The sequence below is a fragment of the Barbatula barbatula genome (genome assembly GCF_947034865.1).
Source record: "Barbatula barbatula genome assembly, chromosome: 12".
NCBI classification, from domain to species: Eukaryota; Metazoa; Chordata; class Actinopteri; order Cypriniformes; family Nemacheilidae; genus Barbatula; species Barbatula barbatula.
In genome coordinates, this window is record NC_136775.1 from 14,364,761 (window position 1) to 14,386,514 (window position 21,754).

Genomic DNA, 21,754 nt, shown 5'->3' on the forward strand with positions numbered 1-21,754 from the left:
GATGATTATCAACTTCTAGAGTCCATTAAAACTTCTTGATCATTGCCCTGATGTTGGAAATTAGAAAGCCATTTTGTATTTTGTGTAGCTCAACAGAACTATATTGCACATCAGCACTATATTATTTGGTTTTATCCATTGTGGTGAATGGGTTTGGGCTTTGTGTTACTGATATTTATTCTCCTGTGCAACAAGAGGTCATGAATGGACAACATGTTTCTAGTCACCTTGGTGTGCTAAGAAAATGTAAATATCCATGGGAATATAATTGGGAGTTATTTTACTCATAAGAATTTCTAGGAGTGCCAATAATCGTGACCATGGGTGTAAAAGAGAAAACCATATTTTCGTAATGTTCCCCCCAATTCAAATTGTTTTACTTTAATTAAATGTTGGAATATTGTAGTTTGTGGTGGGCACTGTAGGTTTTTTAGCAGCCACTTTTCTCCAAAGTGACCTAATGTTGTAAAGTGTTGTACAAATCCAGTGACCTTTAATAAAGACTTTAAGATGATAAAGATTAAATGCGGCAGGGAAATATGTTTTGCATTCCACGAGCAAACCAATGTAGTGAGCTGTAGATCCAGACTTTACCAGCAGATGTCTATGTGACAACACGTCTGTGAGTGCAGGAAGTAAAAGTGATTTTTACTTCTAGCTCTGTCTGTCTAACCCTCAGATATTCAGACGTGCAAAACCTGTTCTGAGCATCGCACCACTGCACAGAGTTCACCATCTGACCTTACACTGTCTGAAGATATCATGTCTTATCAGTTTACATATGTTCTGGTATTATCTGCAAAAGTTTTTTTAGTTTTAACTGCCTCTGTGATTCTTTTCTTTTATTGTCACAATGTTATTTTATGTAGGCTATTCACGCGTATTGACAACAGAGTAAATGAAGTCAAACTTTCTTACAAATGTAATTTTCATGCCATGTAACGTGTCACCTCAGACACGTACTACAGTCTGAGGACCACAGATGTAAAGTGTTTGCTCTCACTGGGTCACGTCATTGACGTTTAGCTCTTTGGCAAACAGTACGTAAGCAGGGTGTTAATGGACGTAAATGGAAGTCAATCTGTATGCTGTGTCTATCCGCATTATTTCCTCTCTGCTGAGAAAGGCGGTCAGGTGCTGTCCTAGTGCTTTTGTCTGGACAGGAAGTCCATCTTTAGAGATCTGTTTTTAGGTCCCTCTGTCTGCATCTCCATATGGCCCAATTAAGGTTCTGGGACACTGCAGACTTCACTGAATGAATTGAAGTCTTATGTGTGCATTTTGTGCAAAGTCATTGTGAACATATTTGGTGTGTTTCTGGTATTACAGCCAATACAATTACAAAAGGTTTGTTCAAGATTACCATTATTATTATTATTCGACTCAAAGTGAAGAATAGTTTTTACACTTAGTTTCAGCATCATCTACGTACAGTGATCAGTTGAATTACATAGAAATACAAAGAGACAAACTATAATACTGAATAATAGATTATTAAAAGGAAATGATTTAAAATGAACAAAATGCAAAGATATTTCACCAAAAAAAATCATTTTCACATTTAATCACCCTCATGTCATTCGAAACCTGTACGACTTTCTTCCTCATAACACAAAGAAGGCATTTTGAAGAATGTTGGTAACCAAACAACATTGGCCACCATTGACTTCCATTGTATAGACAAAAAACATTGTGGAAATATAATCTTTTGTGTTTTGCATTAGAAAGAGTCATATATTTGAATGACATGAGGATAAATGAATGATGACAGAATTTGTATTTGTAGGTGAACTATCCCATTTATATTTTTTAAATAACAACAGGTTGTCTTCGAAACCGCACACATCACTGAGATTAAGTTGTGGTTTATTTTTGTCTCTAGCTATAAAGTAGAAGATGCCCCAAAGACATCAGAGGTTTTCAATCCAGTTCTTCAAATGAGAGCATTGGAGCATCTCACTTCAACGGTAAGAAAACTATACTGTACTTTTCATCTTTTATTAATTCATTTAAATCAGCCATAACTCAGACAGTTTCTGTATATCTCATGTTAATTTTTAACACACAGTTACTTACAGAATTGTATTGAACCCTTCAAATATCCGCAGTCTTTAGTTTGATCACATTTCTAAAAGACAGAGACAGCTGCACGATTATTTCCGAAAACATGTGACGCTTGTGGGGGGAGGAGGAGGCGGAACTAAAGCACATGCGTACACATTGCCTAGAAAATACAGACATCAGTTTCACTTACCGCGTGCTGTTCATGTCCAGAATCTTTTAGTGCTGGGACCACCGCTCCATCTATCAGTTTCAAACGATCTCCAAATCCAGCGTTATATCCACCATTTATATAACATTCCTCACCCAAATGCAGCGAACAAATTGAAAGTGACTTGTGCGCATGCTCATGCTCGAATCGTCCAATAAGGGACTAAGAAAAGCTGTTACGTAACGATTTTTCATGTTCAAAAAAACTTTCCGAAACCTGTATAAACACGGGGGGAGTGTATCGAGGACAGAAATACTACGTAATACGTGCAACTCGTTTTTTTTGTTATGAAAAGAAGCACGTTTAACGTTTAAAGAAGTCACAGTGCATGACACAACGTTGCATCAACCCTTTAAATCTATCAACAATGCATGAACACAATATACGTTAGGTCTGTGTTTGTCCATTTGAGAGCCTGCAGATCTGGTGTAATGTACATTACTGAGGCCCTGCTGAGCATGCTTAACTTCCAGCCATCAAGCCATTAAGCAATGTTGCAGAACCTCTCCTCAAGGTAGCATGTGCACCTGCAGCCAACTTGGAGACAGAAATACAAAGCCATTTCCTGTAAGTCTGAGAGGAGGTGAATTTGCATTGGACGCCCAGAGAAGCCAGAGTTGGCCGTGGTTTGTGCAAGCCACAACAAAATGAGACGAATAAAAATAGAATAACTTCATAATTACAAACAACTCCACATTAAAAAATAATACATTTTATGTGCGCGTCTGAAACTTTCAAAGAAAATTTCACAACAAATGTCTGTCAGTTCTGTCAATTATGTAGGCATTGGTCTTTGGTATCAGTACGAGTACATGAGCTTTGTATCAGGACCGATACCATTACCGATACCACCGTTACTGGTATCCTTGCATCCCTAGTTATTAATATTAATATGTATCTTATAAAATAGCAGAAGAGAGATATATCTTCATTGTTAGGTTTTTTATTTTTTGGGCCGTCACACCATAGGACAAATATGCATATTAGTCTGTTAACTACCCCAATACAGGAGCGTGACCTAATAACAAAGAATTGTTTAAGATGATCTAGATCTACATTATAAGGACTTTATAATTGGTCTATTGGTACGGATGCAGTTTTCGGCAAAGCAAAGGTTTCATGTTGCATTAGAAAGCTCGAGAGATTCAGTGTTATAATGTATATTCCATAACAGAAACAAATTCAGTCATGATCATGTAGTTTGATGAAATAAAGTTCATGTGATCCCAGCATTGCAGTTGCCATTTACAGTAAGAGCAGCCATTATAACAGTATGTAAAGTTCCTTACCTTCATTTTATTTTATTTTCAAATTACATTTTGAACATGTTTGGCAGAACTTTAAAGGAATAGTTCACCCAAAAATGAAAAAAGACCTGTCAACATTCTTTAAAATGATTCCTCAAAAGTCAACAACATGAGTTTTATTTACACCATTTCTTGGTGAACTGTCCCTTTAAGAGAGCTTTTGTAGTTGGCCGTACAGGGTCACAAAGTGGTACATTTCCCAGTCCAGCTCCATTTGTCATTGCCCTGTGTCTGTAGACACGGGTCAGGAGCTGCCACATCAGACGGCCCCACAGGACGTGTCATTTTTATGGGCCACTAAGCACTGTTAAACACTTCCATTACTTTCTGCCACACACCTGGTTTACTAATGCTCACGCCTCCCATGGTCTAAGAGCAGCTGGACTGAGTGATATTTCCTTCCAAACAACTGATGGATCGGATACATTTGTATTCATAATGTGCCATGTGCTCTGGGATTACAGCGCAGAGCCGCAGTTTAGTTACCACCTCAGAACACATGGATTTGACAAGAAGACAGATCCTTAATAGCTTCAGAGGTTTGAGTCGAGCTTTTATGAGGGACACGATACTCAAAGTTATTGTGTGGTAGCTTGAAAATGAAAGGCTGTGAAAGAATAAGTAAAGCATTATTCTTTAAACCCCTGCTAAAAACCTCAAAGTACCGGTAGTCAATCCAGAGAACTGGTTATTGAAATAGAGCATGCTGAGTAAAACAGAAGTTGAGCATATAGATTAAAAACACCAAAGAGCTTTTTTTCACAAGAAGCAGGTTGTGAAGAATATACTGTAGCACGCTGTGTCATTGCAAGACTTCAGAAAGTCTCTTTTGTTTTAATAGGTGCAGCAGGAACTTCTCACGGCTCTGGCTCGCAAGGCACAAACTAAATCAAGTAAGAATTATTCGGAGTTGTCAGGCATTGCATTTTTTATTGCACCGTCGAAATGCATTTCTAGTCTTGGGATTGTGTTTGAGCAGCAAGTATTGCCTAGATCTGGCCTAGATTCCTCGCTCATGTATTTGTGATTTTACAGTTGTTGAGGAGAACAGAACAGAGACCCCTCCACCTTCTAGCTGTGCTCAGCTCACGGTAAGGAGAAAACACATTCAGGGTAATGAGCTTAAATGTGTGTGTGAGTGTGTGTGTTGCTGTGTTTGTGTGTGCGCATGTTTTGCTGAGCTCGACAGCCGTCCGGCAGTATGTTCTCTGATTGAGAACTGCTTTCCTACAGCTTGGTCATCAGTAGAAAGCAGAAAGAGAGAGGACATGATTGGTGATAGTTGGAGACTATATAATTTGTGTCGGGATGGAGTCCTGTGACTGTTCTTTTTCAGCCCTGCGTGATGGCTGATGGTTCATTGCAGCGTGTCTGACAGGTCTGTGATCAGCACACAGAGTGTCGACCGTTCACAAGGACAAATTATGTTTTAAAGGCAATGGAACATATGGAGTGATATAAACCAACAGTTGCTTTAATAGGCGCCCAACCATGAAACAAAATTTTTTATCTTACATTTTGCTACGCACGTAAATTTTGTTGACATTTGTAAGGATATTGACATGTATTATGTCAAAGATGTAATAGCGATTACAGTATTCAATTAAAAATATAAATTTCTGTTGCTGAAAAATGAATCACTGATACAGTACAATATGCTTATCTACATGTTTTTTTAAACATTTTTATCAGTATACGGTTTCAGGAAAAATACGTCTGATAACTACATTTAAAGCTCCAGCGTATGAAATTTATCATCACCTAGTGGTGAGTTTGCAAATAGCAACCAACGGCTCTCTCCAACCCTCCCAATGGAAGCATTACGGTGGCTGACACAGAACCAAGATGTTGTCACATTTTCCCTTCTTTGCTGAAGGACAAAACATATTTACGCAAGATCATCTCGCTCTGTTGAGCAGTTTGTCCGTTTAAGGCTACTGTAGAAACAACATGGAGAGTTCCATGCGCAAGGGGATCCACAGTATATGTAGATAGAAATAGCTCATTCTAAGGTAATGAAAAACGAATGCCTCATTATGTAAGGTCTTTATACGCCCCTAAAGACATAGTTATGGATATTATATTGCATTTCTGTCAATAGATACTCCAAAAAATAACACAGCACCTTCAAGAAGAATACACTTAAATTATAGAACAAATATATGACATCATTACTTTCCAAAACTTATAGAATTACACATACTTTGCTTCTTAACACTTAATACTGACAAAATTAAGCTTAATTCATTTTAAGATAAATCACGGTCATACCACATGGCCAATTCATCTAGATGATAAAAACACTACAGTCGCTTAATATATAATATTAACCTGCATTTACGCCACATTCTTAATGTTTGAATACTTATAATCATTTAATAATCATTTTTCTTTAACAGAATGAAAAATAGCGGTCGGTACACAATCACTACCGGTCAATGTGTATTTAGTGTCGTTTTCTTTTTTGTTATATCAAGCAACCTGTTCATGTTAGCATCTGCCTGAATTTACTGGCTTCTAGCAATCTGCAGCAAAACCATATAGACTTAGTTTGAATTATGTGCCTTTGACAAAACAACTTCACATTTTTATTAACCCATATTAACCTTATTTGACCCCATCGGAGAACACAGGCTACCAGCTGCTCGTGTTGCAGTTCATACTGTATTGTATTATGTTATCTCAACATCTTATCTTTGGGTCTCTTAATTTTAATTTGCTGTTATCTCTTGTAGATAGTCTGTGTCATTCTATCTGACAGTCTATTGTTTTCCATATTCATCCATTACAATGAAGCACTGAAGAATGTCAGGGACTCTGCTAGCGTGGAATTGTCCAGCATGAGGTTTGATTCCTTATATAGCCAGCAGGGCTGATTTGGAAATCCTTGTATGTTCAGGACAAATTCCTCTCTCCTTCCCTTACTTCAGAGAATGAGGTCACAGGTTTCTCCACTGGACGTGTGGTATTGTGTTTGAATGGAGCAGGAAGACGGGAATTTCTGTCCTTGATCACCCTCGTTGTGAATTTAGATAGAAGATTATGATTTCATTTCCTAATTATTCCAAATATTGTGTAATTGCATTTGGCTTATCTGGTGTCGTATTTTTATATTTTGAGGCAAGGATGTCACCTATCAAGCGTTTTATTGTTGGTTTATGTAGCCAAGATGCTTTCAGATGCTTAGCGATGCCTTTAGATCTTCAACAGGCCATTTGCAATCTTACAAACGTTTAATAGAATGTTTTTATGCTTTTCTGGAGCTCAGTGGCAAGAGCATGCATTGACAACGCCAAGGTCGTGGGTTCGATCCCAGGGGATTGCACATACTTGGAAACAAATGTATAGGATAATGCAATGTAAGTCACTTTGGATAAAAGCGTCTGCCAAATGCATAAATTAAAAATGTAATGTTATCAGTGACAAAATAATATACATACAGTATATTATTCACAATGGTTGGAAGTAATTTCCAAAATATTTGGAAAAGTCAAGTTTCAATATGTCACTTGATTCAATATTAGTGGAACCAAGTTCAACCGCTAGATGTCAATAACACACAAAGCTCATTTAATTCAATCAAATCTGAATTTTGTTTATATAATACAATTAGCTAACTTAAAGGTCCATTGAATGAAAGTTAGCAGCCTCTAGCGGTGAGGTTGCGAATTGCAACCAACGGCTCACTCCACCCCTCCCTTTCGAGGAGATAACATATTTACGAAACGCGCTCTGTAGAGCAGTTTCTGTATAAACAACATGGTGAATTCCATGCAAGTGGCCCATTATCGCTTCATTATGTAAAGGTCTTTATAAACCTCTGAAGACGTAGTTTTGTGTATTATATTGCATTTCTGTCAGTAGGTCTTCCAAAAAAATGATACACTGGACCTTTAAGAATAATTTTTTTTACGTTTGACCAGTACTTCTTGTGCCGCTGTTTACAACTATTGTATTATGTTTATACAATAGCACGTGCCACTTGATCATAAAGTGAGACGCTTTATGTCATCTTAATTCACATGATCACTTAACCATCAGTAACCTGTCCTCCTAGACCCTCTCCGGCCTTTCTCCCATTTTCTGGAGATTGCGATACTTCCTATTCGGGATTGGAGGGACTGCCAGATGTTTCCTGGTCGCTCCCACCCTGCCTATCTGCGTAATAGCAGAGAGAGAGAGAGAGGCAGGTTCCCTCTCCCCTCAGGCGAGCCTTCACTTTTTGAAGCTTTCCTCCTGAGCGCCTATGTGTGCCTACGGCTTTCCGCACCCTCAGGAGTGTTGTGACCGACTCGGCTAACCCAGAGTTAGGGCATTTTCAGTCTCATCTGAGAGAGACACAGCTGGAGTGGACAGGCTGTCAAACTCTCAGTGATTCAGAGAGAGAGAGAGCTGCTCGTGTGTGCCGCGGCCCCATGGCGTGGGACTGTGGCCTAAAGTTTGTGTTTTCGGTGTCTCCTACACTGCAGCCGGGCCCTGGAGCTGATGTACGTGACAGAGAGGACATCAGCCGATTGGAGCTGGTCCAGAGACTGGCCAAGGACGGATGCCGCCTTCTACACAGCCCACTGAGACCTACTGAACGTCCTGCTGAGGTGAGATTTATCAACATTCATGTGTGTCATGTGTGTGAAGGTCCACCCTCAATATTATTGTTAGGGAAACATGACAAGGATGAAGCAAACAAACTTAATTCTTGTTGGTTTTCTTTCTTGCTAATTAAAAACATTTTGAAGTTCTGTGAGGTACCAGCTCTTTGTTTATTTACTTTTACAGTTTTTATCAGTTGAACCCATGACCTTTGCATATCTAGAATTACAGCTATTTACTTTTTACACAATTATAATAACTTTTTAATTACATTTTGCTGTGATTTGTGATGCAGTACACTTACAATACTATGAATACTACAGTATGAAAAATCAAATATTTTGAGGAATTTAGAAATGCCAACAGTTCTAGGACACATTTGACTTCCGTTAAAATGTTTCCTTCTATGGTAGTCAGTGATGTCCCAGAAATGTCAGTTGCTAACCGTTTTCCAAGTATCCTTCTTTGTGTTCAACTGAACAAAGACATTTATACAGGTTTGGAACAACTTGCGTGTGAATATTCACAACATCATTTTTTGGGTGGAGCATCCCTTAAAGTCTTATTTTTTTCAAATTCACAGGCTGTTTAAAAGACACACCCAAAAAGATCTCTCATTGGTTATTCCAACAAAAGTCTCATAGCGGCCGGCCACTCACAATGACAGGAAGCGTTGACGTCAGTTCTGTAAGGTTGGCGGCAACCAGTTTGCAATTGCAGGTCATAACCTCACGCAACGAGAATGTATTTTACTATATATTTACAGTCAGTGTAGTAAATCATTTAATATTTGAAAGTGTAACCTGTAGAATAATATATTAATGAATTGTTTGATTTTCATGATTTTTACTTGGTTGCAATAATACACGGAAATGTATTATTTAAAATACTGAGTTACATTTCCCAGTATATTTTTTCTCAAGGGTAGCACCGTTTTCTGGGAAAAATGTTTTTTTAGCCAAACAGTTTGCTTTAAGACCATAATAAGCCTTATCCAAATCAGCATTGAGTCATCCTGTATTGCACACTAGAAACACAATATATATATATATATATATATATATAAGACTAGTAAGACTACATTAAAACAGTAACATAAACAATCATAGTTTTCGCTGCTGTCCTTCTGAAACCTTGTATGTGTTCTGAAACCTTTTTGTGATTTTTAACTTTTGCAATAAATCTTTATTATTAGTCAATCTTTATATTTGTCACTGTGTTTTGCATCTAACCAATAAAAAGTCTTAAAAAGGCACAGCATTTCCATTTCCTGAAAAACAGTGAATTTGGACATCCGGGGTTTCAGAAGACCGCAGCGTTTTGCTCTGTGAAAGTTGATGCATGTTTTTAGTAGGAAGAGCCCATCAGGACATAATGCTGTCAGTCCAGGAGTGATGCTAGGGAAGCGTGCTGGTGCATGTGAATACAATAGCTGCCTCAACTCCACTGATATATGAGTTTATTCATGCTGGAGGAAGGAAGCCTGCTGCTGCTGCTGCTGTGGAGATAGACATGCATTGCATGCTTGTGTTTAGCTAAATCTAACAGAACGTTTAGTAATAATACGCTGCATTTCTTTCCTGTAATTGTGTTAGATTGCTGATGGATGGTACACTTCAGCTGTTTAAATACCTATCCGTAGAAACATTCATGGTACTTTTGCGTCGCTTGCTTGGTTGACACTTGGCATCAACAGCTCTGTCAGTTTTGGCGACTGTTGTTTAGCATGCTGTTGTGAGACAAAGAGAGATTTTGACATTGGAGACGGTGTGCAGATTTACAAACACACTCACTCGCACATACTGCACATTTTACTTGCTCTCTGCTTTCACTCACTATTTTCCATTACAGTGTTGTAATCTCTGGCATTAAACAGAAGTGGAGCTTTATTGCTTCTGTAAATAAACGAAAGCGTGGAACTATGTGCTATAAGTCATGGTTTTCTTAATCTATTGGCTAGGACAGATGTGCATACTACAGTATATCCCAGCCGCCTTTAGGAACTGTGCATAGCTTTTATTTACTTTAAAAGCTGTTTTTGTAGAATTTTGGAAACGGGTTGAGTAATCTAAACAGACCAAGAAAATATTTGATATGTCACACTGTCTTTTGTCCCTTACATAAACACAACATTATTCCAGATGCTTCTTCCATTAGCATCATACATATTGTACTTTAACTATGCTTTGCCAAAAGTTTCAATTTTTAACAACTTGTTTGTGTGTGTTAGACCTATACATTTGATCAAAGTTAAAAAGAAACACAAAAAAAATTTCAGGCCAAAGAAAATGTGAGAATATTTTCTAGCTTGCTGGTTTTGTTTTTAGCCCTTGGAAAAATATTAATAATAAATATTATTATTAAAGTAATAATTCACCACTAAAGGAAAATTCTGTCATTGTTTACTCGCCCTCTGGTCATTTCAAACCTGTATGACTTTCTCTCTTCCGCAGAACACAAACAAAGATATTTTGAAGATAGTTGGTAGCCGAACAGCACTGGACCCCATTCACTTCAATTATATGGACACAAAACCAATGCAAGTGAATGGGGGCCAGTTAACAACATTTTTTAAATATCTTCTTTCGTGTAAATGATGAAAGAATTTTCATTTATGGGTGAACTTTAAGACTTCAGCATCCAACAGAAAGCCAGACATATAGATTACTGTATAGATGAATGCTTTCTGCCTGGAATCCCACAGACTCGTGGCATTTCCCATGTGCTCATGAAGCAACTTTCAGACCCTCTAGGAGGGCAACAGGCCAACTAGCTACGGCCACACGATCAATAATTCATTGTACAGAAAGACCTTCATTTAATGAGAGCAGCTACTGACTACTGAGAGAATGAAATGAGTTCAATGTACAACATGTGACACTGACAACGTTTGAGAACTTTTACTTTTCTTTAATAAAATGTATTGAAATTGTGCACCTCTTTTGAACTAGAGAACTTTTGAACTAATCACAGACAATAAACAAATTGTACTGTACCGATACCAAAATGTGACATGTTAACACACAGATCACTGATTGGGCGGAGAGATTCATGACCGGCGTCATTGGAAGAATACGCATTTTAATACGTAATATTGGCATGTCATATGTTTGTGACTGTTATATTGAGACCCTTAACGCAATGCTAAATGCTAGATTATTTTACCCTCGCTGTTGAGCAAACCAAATGATCGTTGCCTGCTCCTTGCTGTAAGATTTCCCAAACTCTCTGGTGTTTTTAGCAGCATCTTATTTTGCTCCCATCCACCATCGATGTGGTCCATTGCTCCTGCGTTGTGCGTTTGTTTGTGTCGTGTTTACGATGATGCTACCTACGGCAGTAGAGGCGGCGCAACTCATTTATAATCCCACCCACTTTGAAACTGCAGTGGAAAAGCAAATTGAGGCCAAAGTGAAGTGAGCTTGGGCCGAGTCGTACCATATCTGAGATACCATGCAGTGGAAAAGCGCCATAAGAGAGCCAAGACTGCCCCTAGTTCCTCCTTAAAAACAAAACATGGATTGCATGACACCCCTCAGTATATAGTGTGACACCAATGCCATCCTTCTCACTCTGATTCTGGCGTCAGACAGACTGCACATCTAGTTCTCTCTTCAGTCTGCCGAGATGCCATTATAACTGAAGGAGGTGGCATTCTAACAGTCACTTCAATCCCGGTAGAAACGTTAGCTGAATTTAATGCCACATTTTGATCCTTTGTAATGCTCTTCTGTCACCACTCTAGCATTCAGTTTAGTCCGCCCTGTTGTCTTTATTTCACAAGCCGGTGTTCTGTCGAATTGCTCTACCTTTTTAGAGTTTCCTACCGCAGCGCAAAAAAAGAATACAATCTAAATCTAAATTATATAAAATAATCCCTTTCCCGCTCATTCTCCTTCCTGGTGGAGCATTCTTCCCAATGCGGTCCGGCCTTCACATCTCTCACAACCTTCAAAAAACTACTTAACCTCTTCTGCAAATACTTGACAGACACATGAAAAAAAAAACCTACACTAACCCTCTTCTCTCAACAGGTATTGGTCTAGGTTTTGTTGAAACTAGTAACTTTGTATTAGCACCTATTGATCTATTGCTACTTTATGACATATCACTTATTGCTCCCTGAACTCTTTGTAAGTCGCTTTGGATAAAAGCGTCTGCTAAATGACTATATGTAAATGGTAGTGTGATTTTACAGCGCAAAAAATTGACGTGACATTGATGTGCGCATGCCTGGTAGGATGAAATTTCAGGACACTGGGTTTTCATCCCCCCGGATTTATCCGCATTTAGAAGTTTCACATCAGAAAATTGAATCCGAAATAAAAAGCGTTATTTCGCAAAAATTCTGAAGCAGCGAACATAAAACCCACAGGAAAAAGCGGCTGTCACTGTTGGATTGTGTCTTTCTTGTTTCCAGATCTTTTTTATTTACTGTTGGCAACTATTTTACCAATACCACCTTGATCCGCTCGAGAAACTTGATGGAAACGCATCAATTTCGCATAAGTCTTTCCTCCCCTTATTGCTGACTTTGTAAAGATTGGCATCGCGTTTGGATGGAAACCCGGCTACAGGCAGAAGTCTGCAGTATACGACCAGGAAAGAAGCTTTTTGCAGGAGCGAAGCTGAACTGATAGTGGTGCCTGGGGAGATGAGTCTGTGATTGTGGCTTTTTAATGCAGTTTGTGCTGATTGTCTCTGTGACGGGCATATGCGATCTGTATGTGTGTGTGTGCGCCTGTGTGAGATCACTGAAGGTCTCTCAATGCTTCAGTGCAATAGGCAATTAGAGCAGAAAAGTGCTGTGGCACTTTCAGCCTGTCTGTTTGCCTAATTACACACACACACACACACACACACACATGCTACATTGACTGATGTGCTGTTTACTGTGGTTCAGGGACAGACTGCATGAAAATCAGCTCATTAAACCACACACACACACACACACACATGCACACAAGCGCTGCATGCACCTCTCATCAATTACACCGCTAAGTACTAAAATTCATCAGCTCTTTTCTTTCCGTATCATTGCAATGCAGTTTTTTTCCGAATAGTGACTGTCAGGTTCCCTGTTTGCAGAAGCATTATAGAAGACGTCTTGTGAGACACACACACCCATATTTACACACAACTTAGTCACACCACCAGTTCTTTTCGCACGCTGCATATGAGCAAACAAACCCGTTCCTTCAGTTCACAGTCCAGAGCTGTCGATGCGCTCCTCAAACATTCACACGGGTTCATCTGTAATGGCCGATTCAGTCCGTATTTGAGCACATGGGTGTGTAGGACTGAGCGAGCTGTGCATGAATGCAACGCAGAGCACGTTCATGTGGTTTATACCGTAAAGAATCCTGCGTATAGGTTGAGCTTTATGTCTGCGTGAAGTCATTTGGTGAGCGCTTTGTTCTCAGCATGTGTGCGTGTGTTTCAGCATGAGCGGAGAGCTGTGAGAGATTGATAACACACACAGGACAAAGTGACAGGCCACACAATAGCAATGAAATACTATTATAAAATACTACACATTTTGGCCGGTTTCACAGAAAAGGCTTAGCTTAAAGGAACCAAAAGTAAAAATTCTGTCTTCTTTAACTCACTCTCGAGTCTTTCCAAATCTGTATACATTTCCTTGTTACTGATGAACACCGAGAAAGATATTTGGAAGAATGCTTGTAACTAAACAGTTCTTGGCCACCATTGAATAGACTACCATAGTAGGAAAAATTACAATTATAGTCACATTTTGCCCAAGTTTTCTTTCCTACTTTCCGACATTTACAAAGATATTATTCCTAACGTTGTAGTCAATGATGGGCAAGAACTGTTTGGTTACAAGCATTCTGTGTTCGTCAGTACCAAGGAAATGTATCCACATCTGTGTATAACATATTCTGTGTTTAAACCAGGACTATGCTTTAGTTTAATAATTTAATTTAGGTAAAAAACCTGTATTTTCTTATTTTTTTAATAGTCGCAACAGGACATTTTCTGAGAATAGCTCTGTCAAAGAGTTTCGGTTATCATGGGCAAAATAATTCATCATAACCATGTAAATGTTTCAATGATTTAGAAAAACCTTAATAGCAGCATTTACAATACAGACTGGTTTCATTTTTGTCCACGGCTACATAAAATATCAACTATCTAAATAAATGAGTTACATAAATTCACCTATCAAATGAGCAAATCATTCAAATATAAAAGCAGGCAGCTCTGAACGAGGCTACAGTTGGGTGCATTGTTCCGGGTCACGATAAAATTAATCTTTTGAGAAGCGCCGTTTGATGATGGCTGTTTAATTTAAAACTGCATTGTGATGGAAATCAGGACGGAGAGACACGGTGACAAGAGAGCAGGGAATCTCCTTGGTGATAATTTAAACCCCTCCCTTTCCCCCGCAGCCCCCCGGTGACGCAGCGGTCCGCGTGTGCGAGAGAGAAAGGACCCGCGAATCGCTCCTATCTCAGAGGACGACGTCACCGAGAGCCCCCCTCACCCGCTCCTTCTCAACCAGGAGGTAAGCAGCCGCTCGCTTTCTGGCTCTTACATGCACGGAGCTCTCCGGAGCGCACGCACACCTTCATCTGCCTCTCCCTCACTCTCTCTCTCTCTCTCAACGGATCTGTCTGTACCTGCCTCTTGTCACTTTTTGGATCCATATCTCCCTGAAGTCATTTTCTCAAACGCACGCTCGAGGATGTGCTGCATTGCCGTGCGTTCCTTCCCGTTGCCGTTTGGCTTCTGAAGGGTCTGAAGGAGGCTGAACACAGACTTGCTGTGGTGGTCAGCATCTAAACGACTCTCCACAAGCTTAGCCGAGCCGTCAGACCCCCGTATCTCCCGGTCTCGATGTGGTAAGCGGGCACCGATGCCGACATGGGGAGCAGGCGTGCAGTGGCCCCAGATCCGCGCCTGGAGGGCAGGTTGATGCCGGCCGCTCTGGTGGAACAGGAGGAAGACGATGAAGTGGACGAATCCTCGGACACCAGTAGCGCCGAGCGAGCGACCGTGCCGACATTCGACGTTCCATATTTTCGCTACATTGACGAGGAGGGAGAGGAGGAAGAAGGCGAGGAGGAAGGCTGGTGCAGCAGTCGCTCCTTGTCCTCCAATGACGAAGAAGACTTCAGTGACTCTTCTGTTTCCCACAGGTACGCTGTGCCTGCCACCCCCGAGAAGGTTCTGGACCATCTGTTGGATCAACTGAGGATGGACGAGGAGCAGAGTAACCCACAGAGCAGAGAAACAGGTGAGGCGTGACCTTTTACCTCAGATGTGACCCGTATATTAGTAGGGATACACATTAGCGGCTCTCTGAGAAACCATCTGGTCCCTAAAAAGGTTCAAATTGTTTACCTTAGGCTTTGTGTTAGTAACATATATCAACACTGTCACTTGTCCTGCTTTCCCAAAAAATATTCGGATGTGGTCCAAACAGCACTACATCTCCAAGTTTTGTTCGTGCCAGGTTAATGATCCAATAGTTTAGTCCGGTACCTATCTGTGTTCTGTCCTGCTGGTACGGAGTTAGATACTTCTGCTCGCTTAAATAAATTGCGGTCGTGAGCATCATGCTCTCTGTGAGCTGGCAGCGGTTAAGCGAGAGAGAAAGGCAGGTCTTGGGGTTTCACCTGACACATCATTGAATATGATCCTAGAGGTGCTGTGAAATCCGTAGCCCTCAAGAAACAGTACATTAAGTTTAATGAATTATTGAAGAACTATCTACACTTCAGTGATCAGAACCGGGTCATGTATTTATGAACAAGGATGAGTTGCATTAGGTAAAATTATAGTACTATTGCATATGAGCTGTTTTAATAATGTTATTTGGACATTGTCATACGCTGTTATCCATTTAAAAACAGCATTTAGTTTATTCTTTGTTAACAGTTGTTATTATTATAGTTTAATTATTTTTATGCGTCCGTGCAGCTCTTCACATCATATAATAAATGAAGAGACCACATGGAGTATAGTTTTTTGGGGAAATACATAGAGGTTATAGTTGTTCAATAGGCTTACTTTATTCCTGATTTTCCACACGGGATGTTTGTTGTAAAAGTATTGATCTCAGTTCTCCACAGGGAACAGAAAATCCCTGTAGCCCTAAAGCCATTAGTCTTGGGTCATAGACAGAGCAGAACTGAAGATATGTGAAGCTTATCAAGCCTCCAGACTTTTTCCTTAAAGAGATAGTTCAACCAAAAATGAAAAATGTGTCATTTATCATTTATTCACCCTCTTGTCATTTTACAGTATAAACCTGTATGACATTATTTCTTCCACAGAACACCAAAGAAGATATTTTGAAGAATGCTGGAAACCAGACAACGGCTTTCCATTAAATTAAAATTGGTTTTGTGCCCGTACAATTGAAGTAAAGGGGTACCACCGTTGTTCTGTTACCAACATTCTTCAAACTATCTTCTTTTTGTTCTGCAGAAGAAAGAAAGTCATACAGGTTTGAATTTACATGAGGTTGAATTTTAATATTTGAACTGTTCCTTTAAGGAAGTTGTTTTTGGAACAAAGTGCACGTAGAGCAGGGTTTGCAGACCAATTGAACATTGTTGGTGAATGAGCTCTGGTTGGTAGTGATCGTTGCTGATCAGTGCGTAAAGCTTCTCTCAGAACGGAGGAAAGAGTTCTTCCCGTCTGAAAAATCCTGACGCTGCTGTGGTTATTCCCCCTCCCCATGCAAGGCTGAGGTAGTCTAGTGAAGTGAGTGCTAACCTCATTAAAGCCATTGATAGCTAATCGCTATAGTTCAGCTCAGTTCCCTGTGCGGAGCAAGGAATCCGTCTGCTCAAATCCTGCACCACTGCTGCGCTTCCTTTATTTTCTTTCAGTGCATTTTCAGCACTCGCCTCCACCTGGTACAACCACAACGCACAAATTAATATTCTTTAACAAAGAGTACATGTGTCATGGAAAAACTTTCAAGTGTCGCCCACAAAAAAACAAATGTTGTAACATTCGCTTACTTTGATGTCATTCCAAACCAATGTGACTTTCTAACCCAAAATGAATATTACTAGAGAATATTGTTGTAGTAAGTACAATGAAAGTGGATGGGGACTGGCGCTTTCAGCTCAAAAAAGGACAAAAAACAGTATCATAAAAGTGGTCAGTATGACTGGTTTGCTGTATTTATATAACATATGATAACTTTGTGTAATATCATTCTGAGAAATTTAATTATTTATAAACAATCAGGCTTGCCAGCCGAAGTCTCATAGGACTTACATTTTATAATAGTACTAGTTTGGACATTCTTCTATAAATCTTCCCTAAACAACTGCTTTTCTGTTCTATAAGGGGTTTATTGAAAGACATTAGCGTAAATAAATAATGACAGTTTTAATTTTTAAGTGAATTATTTCAGTAACACGTTTGTGCTGGTCATATACTGTACGTACACCTCGCACTCTTTTCTAAGAAACCTACGAACAATCCTTTGTGTTAACGGTGATAAATGGGTTGCAGAAAGGTTGTCGTGATCTATGAACTGTCAGGTGAAGTGGCTTCGATCCTAAGTGCCTGGTAAGCTCTATTCTACCGGGAGGGCTTTGTCAACACAATAAAGCTATTATGGCACAAATGGTATGACAGATAATAAATGATATCGCGGTAAGTTTTTGATCGCATTTTTAATGTGCAAAACCATTGGATTGGCTCAGAGGCTACAGTAGACCACACATAATTTAGTTATGAATGAAAACGTACATGTGCATTATTCACATGTGTTTTGTGTTTTTAAGATCAGAGAGAGAAGGAGCGAGACAAAGAAAGAATCAGACAGACAGAGAGAGATTCCCAGAGGAGAGGTCTCAGGGGGATACAAGGCTTGCTGGTGTATCATATGGGGTTGTCATGATTGTCCAGCCCTCACATGCGTAGGGAGTTTTGAGAGAGAGAGAGAGAGAGAGAGAGAGAGAGAGTATTGATTTCATACATCTGAAGGATCCCGAATGAATTCAATGTTTACATCCTGCAGGACAGGCAGCTTCAGCACACAAAGGGATTTAAATGTTTGTTGTTTAAGGTATGAAGCCAGAAGGAAGCGTGCAGTGTACATATTGATTTGTTTAGGGAAGGCAGAGGTTATTTTATTGTTTTTATAAATGAAAAGTATCCCGCCAGCTGTATCTCTCTGCAGGGATAAAGATCATGGGCATGAAATGAAAAAAGAAATAGAAGGCTAGGTTTGATTTATTTGATTTGTTTATTTTTTACATGTATGTATTTGTGGGTCAGAGCGTTTTTATAGGAATGTTTTCACCTTCTTAGTTATAGCACTCACCGTATTACAGTCAAATGCATTATAGGATGAGTTCAAAATCATTTTGTCATGCAAGTTGTTCCACATTTCTATACATTTTTTGGTTTCCTATAGTAGGAAAATTGCTCTATAAATTGCTTCGTTCTGTTGAACACAAATTAAGAAATTTTGAAGAATGAAGGAAAGCAAACAGTTTTGGGGCATTGTCATTTTTCCTAATGTGCTGGTCTATGGTGGCCGAGGATTACAAGCAAACATCTGTCTCTGTGTTCATCAGAACAAACTGATATATACAGATTTGGAACCACTCGGGTTGAGTAAATGATGACAGAACTTTTATTTTTGGGTGAACTGTCCCTTTTAGTCAAGCACACAACCATAACAACTCCTTACGCAAACAATACAGTATAATGAGCCCTGTGCCGCATCACGTCCTCATGCCCCGGCAATGTCCATATAGAAACGATGTACTGAGTGTGGAAAACCCCTTGGAACAACTCGACTACACAAAGCCCAGACCTGAACCCCATTTTAAAACCATTGGGATGGATTGAAATGCCTCCAACCAAGCCTAAAATCTGCTTCTGACCTTATTGATGCTCTTGTGTCTGGATTGGAGTAAATCCCTGCAGCCATAGACCAACATCTAGTGGAAAGCCTTCCCTGAAGACCAGAGTCTGTGAATGTCAAAATGGAAATAAAGAGCAGCACAGAGTTTCTCTACATTCAATTCAGTTCAGTTATATGTGAACGTGTGTAATTCTGTCAATAGCTCTGTGACGGATGGTTTAAGGGACAATTCAGATCAATTGGATCTTTGATTATTTTAGCTATAATGTTCATCGATCTTTAGGTCAAAACACTAGATCGTTTTATTGTATTTCTTAATTCCATCACTTGTTCAATGATTGAATCCTCAGTGTCTTATTATGGGAAATTTTCTCCACTAATGACCACATCTCGTTCATTTCACAATGCTCTTCATTTATTTCCAAAGTCATTTGGCGAATCTTTCTTGTAGAATCGCTATGAAATGCGACACCTGCAAAATATGAATACGGATATCTGTGTGCATCTAGTTAACTGAAATAGTCCTGCGCATTCAAATAAAGTCACTGTCATTCTTTTAAGCCCACGTGTGCCACCGATGTTAACAGTTTCATTATTGAAAGACTTGTCAGAGCTGTTCGTGAATGCTATACTGGGATGAGCCCAATAGGACAAACATTTGGGGGTTTTCCTTCTTCCCCCCCACCTTAATACTGCAAATAAGCCTAGTGATACACATCTCATCACATGACCAGGTGGTACTTCTATTACCACCCAATTAAAGGGCTAGTTCACAAAACAATATATTAGAGACGCACCATTATATCGGCCGATAATCCGTATCGGGTGATGAAACCGATTTTTCACAGTATCGGCAGATTTATCCTGTCGATCCCAAAAAAGAAACATCAACAGTTTGATGTCTTATGTTAATAGTCATTATATGAATAAATCACATTCAGAAAGTTTAGAAATATGAATTTGATCTTCAGAATCAAGGTCGGCGATGTGACTCTAAATTATCGGTTCTCGGTATCGGTGGGGAAATGTTGTATCAGTGCATCTCTATTAAACATTCTGTCATCATTTATTCACAAATGCAATATAAAACCTGTCTGACCCTTTCTTCTGTGAAGTGTTTGCATGAGGTTTATTTGCACCAGACGTGTCAATAATTGATGCTTTTAGTGGAGGCAATCTTTCTTGGTCAATCCACCCCATATTGTACCGAATATCTTGAAAGACGTCAGGAATTCACTTTATAGGCTTGTTTCTTTAACAATCCAAACTTGAGCCAATATTGAATAAACACGATAATGCAAAAGCCAACGACTCTCTGATATGTGTGGCTTTTGCCGCCCTTCCTCCCATTACACCTTAAGTGAAGTCTATCACCTGATCAGCGTTCTGGCTGGATCTGTCTTGAAGGCCTGCTGAGGGTAATTGGGGAAACTCTGGTCAATACGCAGTTATCAACCCTTGTCCATACGGCTGCCGGAGAGAATTGTGGGAACGGCTTGATTGATGATAATAAGTTTAGCTCACGCCCGCATTTCTGAACACTTCCACACAAACCCTGAGGGTGTCAGAGCTCATTATTCATGCTTCATGAGCACGGTTTATGCTAAACCTGATCAGTTTAGTGCGAACGCTAGAGAGACTGAAAGTCATCTGTCATTTCCTCTCATTAAGGTTAACGGTGTCATTTTTGTTTTTTGCCTGTTGTGAGGAAAACATCATAAGCAGCTGACCAGACCCGCGCGTGCAAGCTGTGACCTGCGGTATTCCTCAGCTGTCCGTCACAGCATCAGACAGCGACCCACATGACCTCGAGGGTCTGCCTCTGTCATTGAGGAGGTCCTTAATGTTCAGCTTTTCACATCACGTTTGTGATTCAGCCTGACACATTCTGTCTGATCTGTACTGCGGTGTAGGAGGCTTAGAAGAATGTAGAGAGATAGTTTCTGTGGCAAAGCAATGACTCGCTGTATCTAATGTGAGTCAGAATGTGAATCTTTTAAGTTTTCAGATGTGCCACTGATAATTTCAGCTCATTACAATCGCAACTTTTATCACGATACACAGTATTGTCTTTACCAATGATCATTTATGATTTTAGGGCGAAATAAACATGCTTGTTACATGGTTGCTTACCTCATAATCAAGTAATAGAATATGACATTTTTTATAACTTCATTTCTATTGTATTTAACAGTTCAAACAAGACGAATATGCAATTTGGTTGAATCATTTAAGAAAATCTCATATAGACCACTTTGCAAGATGTAAACACTGGTCCACAAAGCATTTCCGGTTTTATTATTTATTATTCATATTTTATTAGTATATTATACATTTTAAATCGGTTATAAATATTCTCTTGGTTGTATCTTGTTCAAACATTTCCGTCGTGTTAAAGAACTGAAATAGAAAGTTTGTCTGGACCGGCAATAAACCAGCATTGCTGACATCATCCAAAAAAAAATGTATATTTAATTTATGTGTAATATTAAACTGCATCAGTCAGAATGACTCTCAGTACTCGGATAAACGTGCATTATTCATTTCGAGCGGTCATTATCAGGGAATAACTGACCTTGGAATGTTGCGACTGGCCAATCAGAATGAAGTATTCCAGAGCGCCGTGTTATGAAATGTATTTAATGATGACTGAATATGTATTTTTTTGTGCCGTGTCATCAGTAGCAAGATACAAATGCAACTGGAGCCCTGTAGCTT

General features: G+C 39.4%; 1 protein-coding gene across 1 annotated transcript in view; it reads left to right on the forward strand.

Moving 5' to 3' along the window:
* The window catches only part of rapgef5b (Rap guanine nucleotide exchange factor (GEF) 5b), a 52,258-nt gene that overhangs the window by 11,382 nt on the left and 19,122 nt on the right, over positions 1 to 21,754 (forward strand). The window contains exons 6-11 of the mRNA XM_079470429.1: positions 1,883 to 1,967; positions 4,421 to 4,472; positions 4,615 to 4,670; positions 8,049 to 8,174; positions 14,583 to 14,698; positions 15,333 to 15,430. Coding sequence (XP_079326555.1) covers positions 1,883 to 1,967; positions 4,421 to 4,472; positions 4,615 to 4,670; positions 8,049 to 8,174; positions 14,583 to 14,698; positions 15,333 to 15,430 — 533 coding nt within the window. The remainder of the gene's footprint in view (positions 1 to 1,882; positions 1,968 to 4,420; positions 4,473 to 4,614; positions 4,671 to 8,048; positions 8,175 to 14,582; positions 14,699 to 15,332; positions 15,431 to 21,754) is intronic.